The 20,928-nt window shown below is 41.9% G+C and overlaps 2 protein-coding genes across 2 annotated transcripts; both read left to right on the top strand.

Annotated features, from left to right (window-relative positions):
- Nucleotides 1-976: 976 nt before the first annotated feature.
- Nucleotides 977-6,964, top strand: pole3 (polymerase (DNA directed), epsilon 3 (p17 subunit)). Its single transcript, XM_079664320.1, has 4 exons — nucleotides 977-1,398; nucleotides 4,821-4,906; nucleotides 5,091-5,209; nucleotides 5,543-6,964. The coding sequence occupies exons 1-4, from the start codon at nucleotides 1,333-1,335 to the stop codon at nucleotides 5,719-5,721; spliced, it is 450 nt and encodes a 149-aa protein (XP_079520446.1). The 5' UTR covers nucleotides 977-1,332; the 3' UTR covers nucleotides 5,722-6,964.
- Nucleotides 6,965-9,593: 2,629 nt separating this feature from the next.
- Nucleotides 9,594-16,429, top strand: LOC307029590 (E3 SUMO-protein ligase ZBED1-like; the record flags this gene model as incomplete). Its single annotated transcript, XM_079665670.1, has 3 exons — nucleotides 9,594-9,911; nucleotides 13,974-15,032; nucleotides 15,202-16,429. The coding sequence occupies 3 exons, from the start codon at nucleotides 9,594-9,596 to the stop codon at nucleotides 15,715-15,717; spliced, it is 1,893 nt and encodes a 630-aa protein (XP_079521796.1). The 3' UTR covers nucleotides 15,718-16,429.
- Nucleotides 16,430-20,928: the final 4,499 nt, after the last annotated feature.

Consider the following 20,928-nt stretch of genomic DNA (forward strand, 5'->3'; position numbering starts at 1 on the left):
TTCAAGGATTTTATTGGTCACGGGTAGAAAATATTAGGTCACAGGCTCCTCCAACAGTGCAACACAATAAAACTGAAAAAACTGAAACAATTGTGCAAGTAAATACAAAAAGAAAAAAAGGGAAATAGTGGAATAGTGCAATAAGAGTCTTTATGCAAGTGATTGAATATGATATATTAGATAAATCATTTCTAAATTGCAGCCAGATTAATGTTGTGGATGTTGTTTCAAAAGTGCAGGTGTTTAACAGTCTTATGGCCTGTGGGATGAAACTGTCCCTGAGTCTGGTTGTTTTAGTCCTGATGCTGTTGTACCGCCTGCCAGACCGCAGCAGACAGAACAGTTTGTTTCTGGTGTGATGGGGGTCTTTTGTAGTCCTAAAAGGAATTATAATAACTAACTTAACACTCACGTAAATGACTTTAGTTTACAGATATATAAAAACCCTTTAGTAAAGCAAAATATAATGTTATTATAAAATATTTTACATGCAAAACTTGGCAATAATACTGGGAGTTGAAGACATGTTTCGAGCATTCAAAAACATGTAGGGGATAGGTGGAAGACGGAGCAGGACCTCAATAGAAGAGAAGGTCATGACCCATCCAAGAACAGGACACACATGACTAAATCAAACACTCGACAGAAAAGACTATACTAATAGATTATAAACACACTGTAAACTGTCAAGCATGTGTTAAAGAGAGTTAATGATGTTGTTAACTGATGGAAAACTAAGCTTCACGTTGGGGGATTTGCTAAGGAAGATACAAGAGGAATTATTCGGTTTGTTAAATACAAAATATTATAAGTCAACCGAAACAATAGAGATAATTTAGTTTTTTTCTGACGATCTACTATACCACACTCCAGTCCAACAGTGGCGGTAATGCACCTAATTGTTATGTTGTTAGCAGACCGCCTTCCTCAACGAGGAAGGGTTACGTAACTACGCACCGTCGATGTACGTTACACTGACGTCAGAGGGGTTGTAGTTGAAAGTTGACGGAGGAGGGCTCGTGCTTGGAAGGTTCGCGGGAAACATCCCAAAACAAATCTGTTCTGTCTGGAAACGCGAGCGGCTTCAAATTTATATATACAACTGGAAACCATCAACCACACTGATAATAAAGTCTTCTTCAAACGCGGTACTAATATTACTAAATATTACTTTGAAACTGAACGAGCTACTTACATTAGCTAGCCACTTTAGGTAGCTCCAGGCTAACACAACAGTGCTAATCTGTGAACACGAGAGGTAACCGTAATCCGGACGGGGGAGTTAGCGGTGCAAACACGGCGGGGTGAAGCACTCGGTAACCGGCGAGAGACATGGCGGAGAGACCCGAAGATCTAAACCTGCCCAACGCGGTGATCACCCGCATCATCAAGGAGGCGGTGAGTGGATACATAAGAAATACTCGTCTTGGAGCGTCAGAATAACAATACTATTAGTGTAAAATAAAACACAAGTTATAATAAAAAAGTACTAGTAAAAGTCCCGTGTGACAAGAGGGGGGAAAAGTCATCAAATAGTTTGTTTAAGTGAAAATAGTATCGTAGATATAAACAATAATACAAACATTTACCTGAGTACAAGTATAAAAAAACAACGTTAAAGTTTTATATTTACATTTTATATGTAAGTAAACTTAAAGATGACACTGAGTTATATATTCTTCATGGGAACTTCTTGTACCAAAATGTAAATGTAAAATAATGTTTTATATTTCAATATCAGTATCCAATACTTGCTTGAATGTACCATATTAAATGGTGAAAAGTAACTTACCCTAGCTGTTTCGGAACTTTGGTTTTTTGTTTTTCTTAAAAAAAGATCATAGCATTTAGTTGTAACTGATTACCTTTTGCATATGTTGTTAATGTTCCTAATGTGCTTGTTTTTCTGATAGAAATGAATTCATTCTGCAGCCTTGAGATGCCCTAACTCAGGGGTGTCAAACTCATTTTCACAAAGGGCCACTCTGGGAAATTGGAATCACAGTAAGGGCCGGACATATGCTTTACTGACATGCCTTTTTTATTCAATAAACAACATAAAAACATATATTTCAATGTATTGTTGTATGTACTACTAGCCTTCCCATATTTAAACACATTGCTTGGCAATCATAGCATTTAGTAAAGCAACATTTACATACTAACCTCACTGTCAAGCAAAACACACATTTAACCTAATTCACAGACCAGTACCATATGTACATTTATATATATAAAATATATATAGCCTTTTCACATTAGTTGGTCAACATAAAGCCCAAACTAAGTCGACAAAAACATTTTTTTCTTAGCATCATAGCATTTAGTCAAGCAAAACAATGCGTTCTGAATACATTTGAACTGGTAGGCAGCCAACTCAGAGCAACCTCTTTCACAGCCCTGAAAAGGACTATTTAAAAAAACGTTCTTTGGGACATTAAATAAAAAGGTATGGCCTGATGTAAAAGCTAAATAATGAATAGTGAATGTTCTTGCCCACATTCTACAACTCTCAAAAGGCTTGTTTTAAAGTCCTGAATATGGTTGTGTGGGACATTAAATAGTAAGCAAAAAGTAACAGTAACAGATCTTTGATCATATTGTTAACATGTCCCATATAAACTGTAGCCTTCTGATTAGCAACCAGGTGCACATAAATGTCAATAAACGTACAAATAAACTTTTCAGTCAAGGAAAAATCACATGCAGCTAATTTCCCAGATTTGACACATCAATATTGGCATGCTATTTTAAGCCACCAGACACCTGACATATTTTTTTTGATGCAAGTTCATCTATTCTTGGCTGTACTTCTGTGTGGTATGGCACATCTTCATACTCCGAATTTCTCTCCTCCAAAAGTGCCCTGAACTGGCCGTGGTTCAAGCCCCGTGCTCGGATGAAATTCACAGTTTTCGTAACCACTGTCATGACATGTTCCATACCAAGCACTTTTCCACACAGGGCCTCCTGATGAATAATGCAGTGGTAATCAGTCAGCTCTCCTCCCGTCTCCTTCATCTTCTCTCGCACCTTTGCTACCAGTCCACTCCTTTGCCCACACATAGCAGGTGCCCCATCGGTCGTCAGCCCCACAAGTTTATTCCATGGTAAACCGGTTCCACTGATGCGCTCATCCACCTTTTTGAAAATATCCTGGCCGGTGGTTGTTCCGTGCATCGGTTTTAAGTCCAAAAGCTCCTCAGTAACAGACAACTGTGCCTCCACTCCGCGGATGTAAATCGCCAGCTGAGCCGTGTCTGATATATCCGTACTTTCATCCACAGCAATTGAGTAGTTTACAAATTATTTTGCTTTATCTTTGAGCTGTGATTGCAAATTGTCAGAAAGCTCATCCACACGGCTGGCTATAGTATTTCTTGTCAGACTGACATTGGCAAAGTTTTGTTTATTTGCGGGGCAGACAATGTCACAAACTTTAAGCATACAGTTTTTTAGAAAGTCCCCCTCGGTGAATGGCTTCCCTGATTTAGCAATTTCCTCTGCTATGATGAAACTTGCCTTTACAGCTCCATCTGTTAAAGATTTGGCCCTATGAAACATATTTTGCTGTTGTTGCCTGCCTTTTTTGAGCTCCGTGACTTTCTGAAGCCTCTGTTCCCTGTCCATGGTGGCATATTGCTGCTGGTGGGCCGTCTCAAAATGACGACGCAAATTATATTCTTTGAACACGGCTTTGTTCTCATTGCAAATAAGACACACAGGCCTCTCTTCTTTACTCAGTAAATAAGTATTCTATCTCCCACCTCTCTTGAAATAGCCTCCCTTCAACATCAATCTTTCTTTTTTTTTTCATTCTCTGTGTTACTAATAATAATAATAATAATGCATTTTATTTATATAGCGCTTTTCACGACTCAAAGACGCTTTACAATATGAGGGAGGGTAGACAAACAAGGACAGGCAAACAAGTAAGTATAGTAAAATAAATAAAAAGGCAGTCAAGAGGAAATTGATTGAGAGGAGGGGGGCTTATGGGTAGGCAGAGTTGAAAAGATGTGTTTTGAGGCGGGACTGAAAGACTGTGAGGGACTCAGAGTCACGGAGATCTTGGGGGAGGGATTTCCAGAGCCTAGGAGCGGCCACTGAGAAGGCTCTGTCCCCAAAGCTGCAGAGTGTGGATGTGGGAATGGATAGGAGTCCGGCTGCGGTGGATCTGAGGGACCGTGGGGGTTGATAAGGAGTGAGAAGGTTTGTGAGATAAGGGGGGGCCAAATGGTGGAGTGCTTTGTAGGTGAGGACCATCATTTTGTAATTGATGCGATGGGAGACAGGAAGCCAGTGGAGCTCTTTGAGGACTGGGCTGATGTGATGCCATGATTTGGTATGAGTGAGGAGACGTGCAGCTGCATTTTGAACCCGTTGGAGTCTGTTGAGGGATGTAGTGCTGATGCCGTAAAGAAGTGAGTTGCAGTAGTCAAGGCGGGAGGAAATGAAGGCATGGATTAGTCGACATTACTAGCTGACAGGTGTGGGCTAGTTGACATTCACAGACCGTTAACGCTTCTGTGTTGGCTACTACATAGGCTCTGCTGTAAGACACGTAATTGGCCATAGCAATTGAGAGCATTCTGCCTGCGCCAATCAGGTACAACCCAACAACGTCATTTGCGTAGCTTACGGCGTAGGCTCTTCGTGCGCCAGAACAGAATCATACATTTAAGCGGGCCACATTGTATTGGTGATTATAAATTGATATGCGGGCCTGATCAAAATTGTAGACGGGCCGGATTCGGCCCGTGGGCCTTGAGTTTGACACATGTGCTCTAACTCATCCGCACCATTTCTTTTCCCCACAGCTCCCAGATGGGGTTAATGTGTCGAAAGAAGCCCGGAGAGCCATATCCCAAGCTGCCAGTGTGTTTGTGCTGTATGCAACGTCCTGGTAAGGATAAACAAACTCACTTAGAAAAAATCACTTGAGTGTTGATTCACAAAAAAAAGGTCAAGAAAAAAACGTAATATAACTTTCCAGTACCATTATAAGGTTTAAGACCGTGAATATTATTTGTGACATTCCTTATTTTACCTCTAATTCAATAAAAATGTTTTTCTGTTTTTTGTTCCAGTGCAAACAACTTTGCCATGAAAGCCAAAAGGAAAACTCTGAACGCAGGCGATGTTTTGTCTGCGATGGAGGAAATGGAGTTTGAACGATTCCTGGAGCCTCTCAGAGAAGCTCTAGAAGGTCAGTACGTCACTTCTAAAGGGAAAATATAATGTTAATTTCAGGCTCATCCTCACTGCCACAGTCACTTTTCCATAAAAACTCCAGTCTTTTTATAAAAGGCATCTTTGCTTTTTTATAAATTAGGCCCCTGATGTTTTTCACTCTTTAGTGGATATTTAAATCACATGATTTATTTATCAAAGTCTGTTTTTTTAACTCTTAATTTTGCTTTTCTTTACGTTCAAATTGAAAATATGTTAGCGATATAGATGGAAATACACCTATTGAGACCAACATCTAAAATTTCCAGAATGTTTATGTAATACACAAATATTTGTTATTCTTTTATAGTGTACAAGAAGGGCCAGAAAGGAAAGAAGGAGGTGTCTGAGCAGAAACGTAAAGACAGAGAGAAGAAGACCGACTCTGAGAATGATAAGAGCAGGGAGGAGGAAGAGGAAGAGGAGGAGCGCATGGACGAGGAACCTGAAGCCGAGAATGAGGCAGAGGAGGAAGACGTGGAGAACTGATGATGACACAAACAAAAATACATTCCCATCACTCCCCTGGGCGTGTTGCATTCAAGTGACACTCAGTCAGCATTGAGCAAAATTGAATCAATTCATCCAGGTTCAGTGAGCCAACAATGGGTGGAGGTTCAATTATAAACAGGGTAGCTGCTGTCTTCAGAACAAAGAAACAACAACTACGTCACGCACTTCCTGATATTTTGTCCTTTTTGGTATTTATTAGTTGTATATATCTGTCACCTTTTGATACAAACACTGTTCTACAGTAAAGGATATACAGTAGCAAGTGTCCGTTGACAGAAAGTTAAATTCAAAGTGACTGATTCTGGCTCATTGGACTTATATGCTCTTGTATATGAGCTTTTCAATCTATATACTAAGTTGGCTGACGGCCAATGACATTACAACGGCCTAAGACACTTCCAGGAGAAACGTGCTGTTCATTCATACACAATGCAAATAAAATAAATATGCCAAAACGCATGAAAATGAAGAAACATCTTCACCAACTTGACAACCTGTGTTTACATGCACAACATTTAGAAAACATTCACCAATTTGGCCAATTATAATAATCCCAGAATGTCAACAAGTGCTCTGGTCCCAGCTGTGTGCTTCAATTGTTTGTGTGCCTGGTTTCCGTTGCGTTTTGAGCTTCTTGCAGCGTTTTTTATTTGAAGCATTTTGTTTTTCTGCGTTTAGTTAATGCAGCACTGTTAGTTAACATTGTGTATGTTTCGTCAAGTCTAATGGAAGTGTTTTGGGCCGTTGCATTTGCCCATTGGCTCACATAACATAGGGCGTAGTTTGACATGTTTTCCAGTTATGAATAGATTCAAGTATTTGATAGTGGCAGCATTACTGTGATACCCTCAATTAAGGAACAGCCTTTTATTTATTCCACAAAAGCTAAAAAAATTAAAATAGATTCAAATAAGACATGTTTGATAAACAAAAAACCTGCCCTGAAATTTGCTACTAGCTTAGGGTACAAAATCACACACTAGTTTGGAAGCAAGCATCACAGTTTTGTATTTGACCATAACCCGGTTCTTGTTTCAATGTAACAAAATACCAAGAGCTTAATGTACTAAAAGATGCCTTTATTGAATTGTTGTGGACTACATGACCTCAGTATAAAGAGCTGCACCTGTGTTTGTTCAATTTTTGAACCATTTATACTTTTGTAGAATTGTAAATGACTGGTTGAAATGTTCAATAAATCTTTTGTATTAAAAGTGTTCATTAGCTCGCGAGTGACCTAAATCACCCACCAGTTTTATTCCCCTCGCTGTGTTTGTTTACAAGTCATGTTGAAATATAGTTAGTGATTCTTTATCAAATGTCTGTTTAAGTGATAAATAATCTCTTAATGATCAATCAATCAATGTTAATTTATATAGCCCAATATCACAAATGTTACATTTGTCTCAGTGGACTTCACAGTTAGTATAGAATATCAGTATGAACACAAACTGGAAGCTGATTCCACAAATGTGGAGCTTGATAAGAAAAGGCTCTGGCTCCCATTGTACTTTTAGAGACTCGAGGAACGACCAACAACCCTGCATTATTGGAACGCAATGCGCTAGTAGGACAGTAGAGTATAATGAGTTATTTAAGGTAAGATGGCACCTGCCCATTAAGGGCTTTGTAGGCGAGAAGGAGAATTTGAAATTCTATCCTGGACAGAATTTTTGAACAGGAGTAATTTGGTCCCTTTTCCTAACTGGTTAGTACACGAGCTGCAGCATTTTCAATCAGCTGAAGCGACTTGACTGACTTCTTGGTACACCCTGATAATAAGGAGTTATTATAATAATAATCCAGCCTTGAAGTAACAAATGCATGGACTAGTTTCTCTGCATCGTTTTGAGGCAAGATATGCCTGATTTTTACAATGTTACGTAGATGGAAGTAGGCGTTCCTTGAAAATGATTTTATGTGGGCGAGGATAAATCCTGATCAAATATAACACCAAGATTCCTTACAGTTTCACTGGAGGCCAAATTAATGCCATCCATAGTTAGTATATCTTCAGATAATTTGTTTCGTAGATTCTTCGGGCCAAGTACAATAACTTCAGTTTTGGTCGTGTTTAACATCAAAAAGTTTAAGGTCATCCACGTTATTAAGTCCTCGAGGCAGCCTTGAATTTTATTTAGATGATTAATTTCATCAGGCTTGATTGATAAATATAGTTGAGTATCATCCGCATAACAATGAAAATGTACAGAATGATAAATGGAATATCCCATCTTTGTCAGGATGCAAGTGACACGTTTCTAGATGGTGGGAGGCCTTTTACATGCTTTAAAAGCAGAAGATCCCTCGTCTCCAGCTGGATCATTAAGTCTGAAAGGACTTTAAAAATGTAAAATCTGTAGTTAAAAGGTTACTGTACCAGACCCCTATAGCCTTATGTTCCTCAGGCTGCTGTAAGCCTCACACCTGAATGAGTTCTGTTGCATTATGGGAAATGTAGTCACCAGATCTGAAATAACCTACATATCAGTCTAGCTCAGTGGTTCTCAAACTTTTTCTGTCAGGCCCCACCATTGGAGAAAAAAAAAAGTTGGGCTCCCCCATCACAAATAGTCAGGCTCAGTGGGGTAGCTTGACGTTTCATAGAGAGTGCTCAAATATTTAGGGTTTCCCATTAATGTACCGGTCGCTACAGTGGAATTTTCTACTGCAACACTCCCCACGCAAATACACAGTGTGACTGTTACAATGAAGACTCGATAATCAGCTCACGGCATATAGGTGTAAGCAGGGGTAAAGTTCTACTTTTATAAGTGGGGAGTGGACCTAACAGGGGGGTCCGGGAGCAAGCTCCTCCGGGAAGATTTATTTCTAAATATTGAAGTTAAAAGCATCAATCTGGTGCACTTTGAGAGCAAAATGAAGAGATCTATGGATACATCTCTCAACACCCATATGAAACAGAACTGTAAACAGATTTATTTTTTCTTTATGGAAATTTTAAAAATCACCCTTTTAAACTTTATTCTTTTTTTACTGTCATATAGTATTTCATACCTGTTTTTCGTTTATTCTCTTATTTTTTTATAACTATAATGATCATATAAACGTGTTCCTCGGAAATAATTGTTTACATCAAAATGTTTGAGACCCACTGAGATAACTTAGACTAAAGTTAACTATTCAAAACACTCAGAGAGTCCTTTAGGTCATTGAGTCCCTCAGTCTGACAGGAGAGGAATCTCCTCCACTTTGTTGTTGAAAAAACTCCCTATATCCGTTAGCGTAGCTCACTAGCACCAGAAGCTAACAACAACGATCTCCGGTACCAGTGCGCTCTCTCTCTCTCGCTCATGCACGCACACAAAATGGCTCGTTCCACACACACACAGAGCTTTAATGAAACACAGAGACCCAGACGTAATTGTCACATATGCATACAATGCATACAGAGTTAAGGACTGTTATGACAGTGTTGTGACATGCTTTACGGCATGCGAAGGACTGCTTTACTTCAGAGTAAGCCCGCCAGTTGTGTTGTTGCTGCCTACTGTAATGTCTTGACTTACTGTATAATAAACCTGAGTCGTGAAAGATACTCGACCCTCGATCATTCTACATGGTATTAGAAGTGACCGGTGAGTCACAGGAATTAAACAAGACAAAGTAAAGGAATATAGACGGAGGAAAGGCCAAGTTTAATCCCCCAGCAAACTTTTAATTTGATAAGCCGACTGAATGGCTAGAATGGAGCAACGCTTTGAGTGGTGCAGACTCGCTACTAAACTCGACAAAGATGACGGGAGAGTGCAGGTGAGCTGCCTGATTTATGCCATGGGCAACGACGGCAGAAAACATATTCAAGTCGTTCACTTTTGCCTAAGAAGATGATGGCGAATGACTTTGCCGTTGTGGTGGGAAAGTTCAACGAGTACTTTTTCCCGAGGAGGAATGTTATCCACGAGAGGGTATGTTTCCAGCAGCGGGTGCAGCGAACAGGGGAGAAGGCAGAGGGTTTCATCCGAGCCCTGTATGATCTATCTGAACACTGTGAGTTTGGCGTAAGCCGAGATGAGAATATCCGCGACCAAATTGTTGTCGGGATACGAGACAGAGAGCTCTCGCGCAGCCTGCAGCTGACGGCGGACCTAACACTGGCACTGACGATACGGAGCGTCAGGCAGTCAGAGGAGGTCGCAGCACAAGTGAGTCTGCAGGAAGACACAGTGGGGTCCATGGGCGCGGGAAGGGGGGTGCTGAGGGCGCTGCAGCACCCCCTAGCGGCAGGCAGGGGGTGCGGAGTTCCCCTGTCTGAATTATTATTTGACGGTTATTGCTGCTCTCGCTGTGCATAATCTGTGTAATATGTAGCCAATAAATTCCACATTATTGGTAAAATAATATTTTGGCCTGCCCCGAATGTTTTTTCTGTAGCCCCGGACAATTCTACCTCAATAATATAATACATTAACCGTGCTTTACGTGAACCTCATCAAGACACTAGAAAGGACGGCAGGACTGTAATTTCCCGTGTTCATTGAATGCAACAGAGGCAAGACACCAGACCAATCAGAGAGTTGCATGGAAATAAAAGTGTGCTTGTGTCATTCAAGCTCGCGGCTCTGTGTGTGTGCGGAAATAGCGCATTTACTGTGTGTGAGAGAGGGGGAGAGAGAGAGGGACCGGTGCCAGCAGCAGGGACCGTGTTGTTAGCATCTGGTTAGCTAGCTGCACTAACGGACATACGGAGCTGTTTGTTCCACAACAAGCTGGAGGCTCAGGTGAGCTAAAGGACTCTCTGAGTGTTTCGATAGTTAACTTTCGTCTAAGTTATCTCAGTGGGTCTCAAACGGTTTGGTCAAAAATTATTCAAAAGATTATTTCCGCGGCACAACTTCATATGATCATTATAGTTATAAAAAAAATAAGAGAATAAAGGAAAAACAGTTATGAAATACTATATGGCAGTAAAACAAGAATACAGTTTGAAAGGGGAGTGATTTGTAAAATATCCATAAAGAAAAAGAACATCTGCTTACAGTTGTGTTTCATCTGGGTGTTGAGCGATGTATCCATAGATCTCTTAATGTTGCTCTCAAAGTGCACCAGATTGATGCTTTTAACTTCAATATTTTAAAAAAATCTTCCCGGGGGAGCATGCCCCCGGACCCCCCTAGAGGAGGTGAGATCCCCGCTCACTTTACCCCTGCCTCCATGCCGTTGTTACAGTATAAGTTGAGTCATGACAACTGGCGACATTCTATTATTTTCGTCATAGGAATCCGGGGCGTGTACATTGAGGACCCATTGTTGACTTACCAGGAAAGAAACATCGTTTGTCGTTTACGTTCATCTTTTGCTATATCTGCCTTCCTAAGATCACTTTGCTGCACATTCAGTACTCGTATGTGAGGTTGTGGGTGAGAGTCCGATATCGTGACGCTTACAGGGAGGTATCGAACATTACAAAGTAGGTGACTGTGTGGATGCCTGTTCAAAACATTGCAAACTTCAATAAATCATTTAAATTATATATTTGTGTCCGACTTTCATTTGTTCATCGTTCTTAATGTGATCTATAGTAGCTTTGATAGCTGTCCATACCTTCAGACAGCCTAAAAGTAAAACACAAGTTGTTTATTCACAGCCCGAACGCTCATCGAGATGACTGGATCAGTCATGAAACTTGTGATCAGCTCCGATTAAATTGTGATATCAATTCTGTAGCTAACCTCCAGAGAGCACGTTTATTTTATGAAATACCTGTATCCCTCTCATCACAACAAGACTCTACACTGTGCAGGAAAAACAATTACATACATGAAAATAACCTTGATGCATGGGAATTAAACACACAAACTATCTTCCGTGGCTATACTGATATGTCACAGTAACGGTAAACCACAGAAAAGTAAGTCCAGCGGGGCACAAGTTGAATACATATAATACGGTAGTTCTATTATGCCTTTAAGCACATACGTTTAACGTTTATTTCATAAAATAAACGTGCTCCCTGGAGGTTAGCTACAGAATTGATATCACAATTTAATCGGAGCTGATCACAAGTTGTCATGACTGATCCAGTCATCTCGATGAGCGTTCGGGCTGTGAATAAACAACTTGTGTTTTACTTTTAGGCTGTCTGAAGGTATGGACAGCTATCAAAGCTACTATACATCACATTAAGAACGATGAACAAATGAAAGTCGGACACAAATATCTAATTTAAATGATTTATTGAAGTTTGCAATGTTTTGAACAGGCATCCATACAGTCACCTACTTTGTAATGTTCGATACCTCCCTGTAAGCTTCACGATATCGGACTCTCACATACGAGTACTGAATGTGCAGCAAAGTGATCTTAGGAAGGCAGATATAGCAAAAGATGAACGTAAACGACAAACGATGTTTCTTTCCTGGTAAGTCAACAATGGGTCCTCAATGTACACGCCCCGGATTCCTATGACGAAAATAATAGAATGTCGCCAGTTGTCATGACTCAACTTATACTGTAACACCGTGAGCTGATTATCGAGCCTTCATTGCAACAGTCGCGGGTGTCAGTCGTGTGTTTGCGTGTGGGGAGTGCTTTTGTGCGTGCTCTATAGTTAGACCCTCCAGAAAAACGTGATTCTGCGATCGCAGAATTCACCGCATAATCAGCAAAATGGCGCAGATTTTTAAAAGGCCGCATATTTATCAAAAGGCCGCATAATCCCCGCATTTTTCCACACAAAGTTGACAAAAAAAAAAGTTAACGCGTCTTGACGTGACGTCATCAGCTCGCGCATCACAGAATGTAAACAACACTGTATAGAGTGAACGTGTGGAGCTCACACGATAGAGAAAACACCAAGATGAAAAAATCGAATCCATCTCATTTACCGACGAACATTTATACTAAAGACCGGGCAAAAAGTGGGGGGAAACTATTCTGCACCCTGTGCAACTGTGTGTTGGAGCATAAGAGAAAATCAATGGTGACGACCCACTTTGATTCATTCAAACATTCGAAAATGCTTTCTGCTGCTGCGGACAAGAAAGCCAAACAACTCACGTTCACCAAGGCATCAACCTCCAAAACCCTTTCGAGGGCTACAAGAAACGAAGTGAGTAGCCTACAAGATTGAAGCTGGTCAGATAACGAACGAGTAAATGAAAACAGAATGAGGCGGAGAAGTGTGTGTGTGTGTGTGTGTGTGTGTGTGTGTGTGTGTGTGTGTGTGTGTGTGTGTGTGTGTGTGTGTGTGTGTGTGTGTGTGTGTGTGTGTGTGTGTGTGTGTGTGTGTGTGTGTGTGTGTGTGTGTGTGTGTGTGTGTGTGTGTGTGTGTGTGTGTGTGTGTGTGTGTGTGTGTGTGTGTGTGTGTGTGTGTGTGTGTGTGTGTGAGATTAAAATAGCCCAATTGCTTTTACAATAAATAAACATTGAATGTGTTTAATTGAATAGTAAAGGGGTTTAACGTTAGTGGCAGGTTGTGTGTGAGAGAGAATAAATAAGACAGCCCAATTTTTAAAAAAAATTGTTATTCTTTTTCCCCGCATATTTAGCATATTTCGCAACTTTCCGCATTTTTCGCAACTTCCCGCAATTTCACCGCATAAAATCACATAAAAACCCCGCATGTTTAATCGCATAATCAAGGATTTTAGCCCGCATAATCAAGGAATTTAGCCCACGTTTTTCTGGAGGGTCTATATAGTGCCCGTAATAGTGTTCACTGGAGTCCAGCACCTCAGCACCCCCACTCAAAATACCTTTCCGCGCCTCTGGTCCAGCAGAACTGCTAATGGGGAGAAGGATCAGAACAACTCTCCCGCAATCGAGAAAAATCTACGGCCTAAATGGCCTAACAGACAGATTCTCAAACCATAGGACACGAGTGATAAAGCAAAACAAGCCTTTTATTACAACTAGGGATGGGCATGATTAATCGATGATCGATAATTGATCGTTAAGGATTTTGTCGATTTCGTATTTTTCTTATCGATGATCGGTAATAAAACATCCTACCAGCAGGGGGCGATATAGCGTAAGGAGTCGCGACAGCAGAGAAAACTTCCTGCGAGCTGCTCACTCACAAAGATAACAACATGAAGCGCGCGAAACGAAGTCCGGTGTGGGACCATTTTGAGATAAAAAACGAGTCCGCTCACTGTATACACTGCGACACGGTTTACAAGTACAACACGACAACAACTCCGATGATGTACCACTTAAAGAGCCTTCATCCCAGCGTGTTAAGAGGCACTGAATCCTCCGTTCAGCCCACCATCACCTCAGTTTTAAACCGGAGGAGCTGTGATGCGAAGCGGGCGGAGAAAATCACAGAAAGTATCGCCAAAATGATTGAAGTGGACATCTTCCCCACAAGTGTCGTCGAGGGGAAAGGATTTAGAGATGTGGTTAGTTTACTTGAACCAGCGTATCAGATTCCCTCACGGCGCACTATCACCAGGGTCATAGAAACCCACTACAAGGAGCGAAAACAGGAGCTCCTAAACAAGTTAGCCACAGCAGCTAGTGTTGCTATAACAACAGACTGTTGGACCGCTTTAACAGCGGAGAGCTACATCACTATCACATGCCACTACATTTGCGACAACTGGCAAATGAATTCAGCGGTCCTGCTCACTGAAAGCCTTCCAGGCCGGCATACTGCCGACCTTCTCGCTGGGAAGATGAATGAAGCTGTAGAGCAGTGGGGATTTGAAGCCAGAGTTATCGCCTGCGTCCACGACAACGCGGCCAACATTACGGCTGCCAACAATCCCACCAGAGTCAGCTGGGTGTCTGTTGCTTGCTTTGCACATACTCTCCAATTAGCCATAAATGACGGGTTTGCTCTATACCTGCATCGGGTCATCTCTGCAGCTGGTAAACTCGTTAGCCACTTTAATCACAGCACTGTGGCAACCAATGCGCTTAAGGAGAAGCAGGAGCAAATGGGCCTCGCCACCCACCGGCTTATTCAATCGTGCAAAACACGGTGGAACTCAGTCTGTGAGATGTTTGAGCGACTTGTGGAGCAGCGCTGGGCTGTTGTTGCTGTCCTCTCGGACAGAACCCTGACCAAGCTTCAAGATGCCAGGGTCCTGGAGCTGAAGGATGAGCACTGGCGGCTCATGGAGGACGCACAGCCTGTGTTAGCAGCACTTAAGTGTGTCACAACTGCCATGTCTGCCGAGAAGGACGTCTCCATCTCAAACATTTATCCAGTAAGCTTCAGCCTCATCAACACCCATCTCATGCGGAGAGAAGGAGACGAGACCAGAGTAACCGAATTCAAGACCAAAGTGAAGTCCTCCCTCAGCAACAGAATGAAGGTAAACTAACTAATTAGTTGACATGACACTCATAATAAATAGCCGCTGATGACGAGACTGACATAGGCATAGCTAAATGTCGCTTATGTGCTTTGCTTATTTAGATATGGCATATTTTCAAACGTTTTTTATCGATCATCCGACATTTTTCTATAATTTATTTATACAGGTTTGGTCTGACGAGTTTGTGACATCCGCCCCAATGATTGCATCCATGCTGGATCCCCGTCACAAGCATTTGAGCTTTCTTTCGCCACCACAGAGACTAATTGCTAATGCTAAACTGGTTGAACTGGGAGAGGCAATTGATGCAGGTGAGGCGGCTATCCCACAGACTGGGAGAGAGGAGGCGGTGTTGTCATGCCGGGGAAGTCCCACAACTGTCACTGCCACTACGCACGTTTCTGCGATGGCACTTCTCCTGGGGGAGCAATACTCATCTACCCCACAGGACACTGGCATTGAAACAGAGACTCAGAACTTTCTGAGGGACATACCCCCACCTCTGGAGTGCAGCCCGACTGATTGGTGGAAAGTGAACGGTGGAAAGTTTCCCAGGCTGGCTAAATTAGCTAGACGCTATCTCTGCATCCCCGCCACCTCGGTCCCGTCAGAGCGGGTCTTTTCAGCCGCTGGACTGACCGTCACTCGGCTCCGTTCACGTCTCACCCCCGAGCAATTTTAACATGCTAATTTTCCTCAACAAAAACCAGTAGGTTAAGTAAGCTATAGCCTCCTAACCACCGTAGCCTTTAGTCAGACCGAGGCCTATAACGTGTTATTGTTTTGTGTTTACTATTGTTAGTTAAAGTTTTATATCTAAAATAGGCGGAATTGTATTTATTTTGTTTGAGAACACTGGCTCTTATTTTGTTAATATCCCCGACGCCTCCGCGACATTTCTTTTGTTTATTGTTTGCACATTTAAACACAGGAGTTTCTCATTATACTATTGTTAGTTAATGTTTTATGTCTAAAAGAGGCGGAATTGTATTTATTTGGTTTTTGTTTGTTTTAAGAACACTGGCTCTTATTTTTTTAATGTCGCGGAGGCGTCGGGGATATTTCTTTTGTTTAACATTTGCACATTTAAATAAACATAAAAGTGAGTTTCTCACTTCTGTTATTCTGTATCGACCTGCATTAATGTTCACGTGTTCTGTTAACGGTTGTTTTATGGTCAGGCTTCTGTGAGGAGAGCAGTTAGGGGCGGGGTGGAGAGCAGAGGGCTTTTTGAGTGCGTGTCTGTGTGGGCGCGTGCGTGTGGGTGAGAAAGGCTGCATGTTAGGGAGAGGAAGAGCAGCACGTTGTTGAGCGGTTTGTTGTTTTTGGTTGTTTTGGCGTGGTCCCGGCCCACAGTGACCCTTCCTGTAACCGCAATAAAGCTGTTAAGATTGTATACGCTTCGCTCGTCATTCCGACCTGTCCGGGTGGACGTTACAATACGTCATACAGTTTTTTTGACGGGTATAAATGTTAACGATTAATCGATAATTGATCGTTAACGTCTCACGATGATCGATTAAAGAGATTTCTTAAAATGCCCATCCCTAATTACAACCGACGACATGGTGCCAGGCATCTACCAGCTCTACAGCCAGGAGACACAGTCTACACCGAGCTCGACAACGAGAAGTCCTGGAAGACACCAGCAATCGTCTCAAAAGAGTGTGTTACTCCGAGGTCTTACCTCATTAACACACAAGGAGGTGCAGTGCTGCGGCGGAACCGACTTCATCTCCGGGCAGAACCAACTTCCCGACCTGCACAGCACATCGCACTAACACCAGCAGAGAGTGCTGTTGCGATTTCCCAGTCTGTAAGCGCCAACACACCAGAGACTGTTACCGTGAAACCAAGTGAGGTGACAACCCATACACCAACACCACGACATGTTCAGACCAGGTCTGACCGTGTTAGTAAGTCGGCCATTAGGTTGGACTTGTAGACAGGAGTGTTTTGGTTAATTAATAGGGACAGACTCTGAGTCTGCTAAATTTGTGAATGTTATGTACAAATGTGATATAACTGCTGCAATGTTTAGAAAAGAAAACTTGCATCTTGAATTTTATTTTATAACAGCACTACTGAAGGTATCGGTTACCCATCTTTATTAACATAATCTGTGAAGTTAACCTGCATTCATTGGACACTTTTGGTTAGTCAGTACGACTGAATGAACATTTGCTATCACAGTTTGACTGTTGTTTACTATTACAGGATAATGCTGTGACTAATCTGTCAAAACTCTTTACAGTTATTTAAAATTAAATAACTAGTAAAAAAGGGGAGATGTCACATATGCATACAATGCATACAGAGTTAAGGACTGTTATGACAGTGTTGCGACATGCTTTACGGCAGGGGTCGGCAACAGGCGGACCGCGGTCTGGATCCGGACCCAGACGCCGACCTATACAGACCCGGAGCTATAATCAATACATTAATAGGGGATTTTTCGGCGCCTCCCGCTTTTTTAACGCTGATTTGGGTGACTTGTGTAATTCGTGGAGAACCGAAGAGTTTTCGTTTTGGGGGTGGGGAGTCCGTCCGTCAGTCCGACTGACGGACAACTTCTCACTTCAAAAAAGAAGAAGAAATCTAGACCGCAAACATAATTAAACAAGAGTACCTGTTTTTCCTGGCCAAGGACAGGTTCCTTGAACACAACACAAGCGTAACGTGTCTCCACGTGGTATATGACTCGTCTGAAAGGAGTGCTGACAGAGAGCACCGGAAGGCCGCTCCAGCCCTTCAAATATTGCAGTACCCATAAGGAGCCGTACACATGCCGCAGTGTTTGCGTGGCTTTGTCTTTAGTAGCGGTCTGTTGTTATTAGCATCTGGTTAGCTAGCTATGCTAACGAATTTAAAGAGCTTTTCTACAACCAGGTGGAAGAGAGCTCTCTCCTGAGAGGCTCAAATAACCTCAGCTCAGTGAGGTTAAGGCACACCTTAATATGATCATGATAGTTATTAATGAGACTAAATGAAAAACAGGTATAAAATACTATATGAAAAAAAAGTTGTTAAAAATAACAAGAATAGAGTTTAAAACGGGAGTGATTTGTAAAATATCCAAAAGGAAAATCTGCTTACAGTTCTGTTTCAAATGGGTGTTGAAAGATGAATCCATAGATCTCTTCATGTTGCTCTCAAAGTGCACCAGATTGATGCTTTTAACTTCAATATTATTCCCGGGGGAGCATGCCCCCGGACCCCCCTAGAGGAGGTTAGGTCCCCCCCTCCACTTAAATCATGTTCACATGGATGGGATACTAGAGATGTCCCGATCCGATCACGTGATCGGGGATCGGAGCCGATGACGTGATTTTGAAAAGATCGGAATCGGGAGAAAAAAATCGGGGATCGGGATTTTTTTTTTTTTTAATAAAATATTTGTATTATTTTATTTAATGTTACAAAACAAAAATGACCATGTTAACGTCTTAAAGTTATTCTGAGGCCTTCGTTTTGGTTTAAAATTACACAACATCATGTATGTGTTGCTTCTTTTGGGCTTGTTTTCATAGACCTGGTTGCTTATTTCTCTCAAATCTGGCAACAGAGTGGGCAGGGCGCAGTGTCTAATAGTAACAGTAAGTTAACGAGAGGCTACATTCAGCTGGTGACTCGAGAGTCGGGACAGAGAAAACGTCAGGAGTTTGGAAGTATTATAAAATTGAAAGCGAAGGCAGTGTAACAGCCAGATGCAATGTTTGCAAGGCGGAGGTTCCGCGTGGTGGAAAGAACAGAGCTACGTTCAACGCGACCAATCTAATACGCCACCTGAGAAACAAACACCAACAACAACACGACGAGTACACAGCGGCCACTCAGGTAACGGCACTGAAACAACCAACACTTTCAGAGACTTTTAAAAGGAAAGAGAAACTGCCCCTGAACAGTCAAGCCAACAGCCAAGATAGCTGAATTCATCGCGTTGGATGACCAGCCGTTATCTGTTACCTTTTTTTCTCTTAATGTATTGCATAAAGATCGGATCGGGAAAAATCGGTATCGGCAGATTGTCAAAATCAAATGATCGGAATCTGATCGGGAGCAAAAAAAGGTTATCGGGACATCCCTATAGGATACTAAATACATTTGCACACATCTTGTGTCCATATCTTTCTGTTTTGGTGGTCATGCCACACCGTGCACATGCATGCATACGTGAGTCATGGTAAGATATCTGGATTAAGAGGTTGCTTTTTCTTTGCACAGACTGAAAGAAAGGCCAAATTAATGGGCTGTGAATTTAGTTTTTTTGACACCATTTCAGCCCAGATTTACAAACTCCTGGCGGGACAAGCTCGAGCTCAATTCTCGCACTGAATTTAAACAAAGTGAGTGAGGGACTGCAATATAAGAGGGAAAGAAAGAGAAACTTTAAAACTGTTCAATTGTTATGATGTGTAAAGACTGATATTGTTCTATAATCGGCTGAAACTGTTAAGTCATGTTGTGAAACGGTTAACAAAGAAAAAGGGAAACTCAAGCTGCTGCTACACTTTATTTATCTAAAATCAAGCACTTTAAGATGCACATATTTTCAAAAGCTATTTTATTTATTTTCTCTATTTTATTTTTAAATGCAGCCCGAGAGGAACATTACACATATCCACAGTATGTACTGTATATCTGTATAGTTCAATGTTAATTGACAATAAATATTGTTGTTTTTGAATTGTACTTTCTTTATTTGATTGGCAGTCAGCTGTTGATTACATGCAGACGTTGATAATGCTGCAGGCTACTTCAATATATATCACACTAATTCATAAAGCAACTTAGAAATTTTGAAGCTCCGGACCTTTGCATGGGGAGATTTTCTCTAACTGGACCTTGTTGAATTTGAGTTGAATACCCCTGCTTTACGGCATGCGAAGGACTGCTTTACTTCAGAGTAAGCCCGCAGTTGTGTTGTTGCCGCCTGCCTACTGTAATGTCTTGACTGACTGTATAATAAACCTGAGTCGTGAAAGATACTCGACCCTCGATCATTCTACAGTAACAGTACTGTATCATATTATTTTTTAATCAATAATTATTGAAATAATGATTATTTATTTTTTTAATCTTTTTTTTTTAAATAACCATTTTTCCTCCTGGTCTCTCGCACCCCCCCTGTCATGCGTCTGCGCCCCCCAGGGGGGTCGTGCCCCCCACTTTGAGAACCACTGGTCTAGCTAGAGCAGGGGTTCCCAACCCCCGGGTGTTACTGCCGGGCCGCAAAATAGCTGTGAGTTTATCGTAATATTTGAAGAATTATAAATATATAAAAATATTTTCGTTTAATTTTCGCACCTATACCAGTCATAACATTTCATCCAGTAGCCTAGTTAAACTTTCACCAGAAAACAGTTGAAAATGGCTTTTATGGTGTTCCGAGGGATTCGGCGGCTGAGCCTAACCCCTAGATTCCACCGGGTCCGTCTGCGGCGCGTTACGGCTGTGCCGCGGTTTTGGTCCGGCCTCCTCCGGCGTCATACCCTACCGGGTGCGTTTCAGAAGCATTTCAGAAGCACCCATTGACTAGAGTGGCCGCGATCCTTGTGGAAGCCGTGGCGCAGCCGTAGGGTAACCCCTAGTTTCCACCAGGTCCGGCTGCGCCGCCGTTTTGGTCCGACCTCCTCTAGCGTCATAACCCACCGGGCGCGTTTCAGAAGCATTTCAGAAGCGGAGCGTCTTGCCTGCCGGCTCACAGTTTTGTTGATTTGGGCATATTTCCTGGACAGGCTACTTTGTACAGACAAAGTTAATGATAATAATAATATTCCAGTTATAATCGACATGAATCAAATATGTGTTGCTGTATTTTAGTGGTAAAAAAATGCATTCATCATCATCATAATTATTCTATATATTGTAGTGCCGAGAGAAGGGAGTCGGA

The sequence above is a fragment of the Notothenia rossii genome (assembly GCF_949606895.1).
Source record: "Notothenia rossii genome assembly, chromosome: 2".
Classification (NCBI taxonomy): domain Eukaryota; kingdom Metazoa; phylum Chordata; class Actinopteri; order Perciformes; family Nototheniidae; genus Notothenia; species Notothenia rossii.

What these genes read in the sequence shown, in the direction of transcription:
- pole3 (XM_079664320.1), top strand. Translation starts at nt 1,333, where the DNA reads ATGGCGGAGAGACCCGAAGATCTAAACCTGCCCAACGCGGTGATCACC. An exon ending in CCCGCATCATCAAGGAGGCG is followed by an intron (nt 1,399 to 4,820) that starts GTGAGTGGATAC and finishes TTTTCCCCACAG; the next exon opens with CTCCCAGATGGGGTTAATGT. An exon ending in TCTCAGAGAAGCTCTAGAAG is followed by an intron (nt 5,210 to 5,542) that starts GTCAGTACGTCA and finishes ATTCTTTTATAG; the next exon opens with TGTACAAGAAGGGCCAGAAA.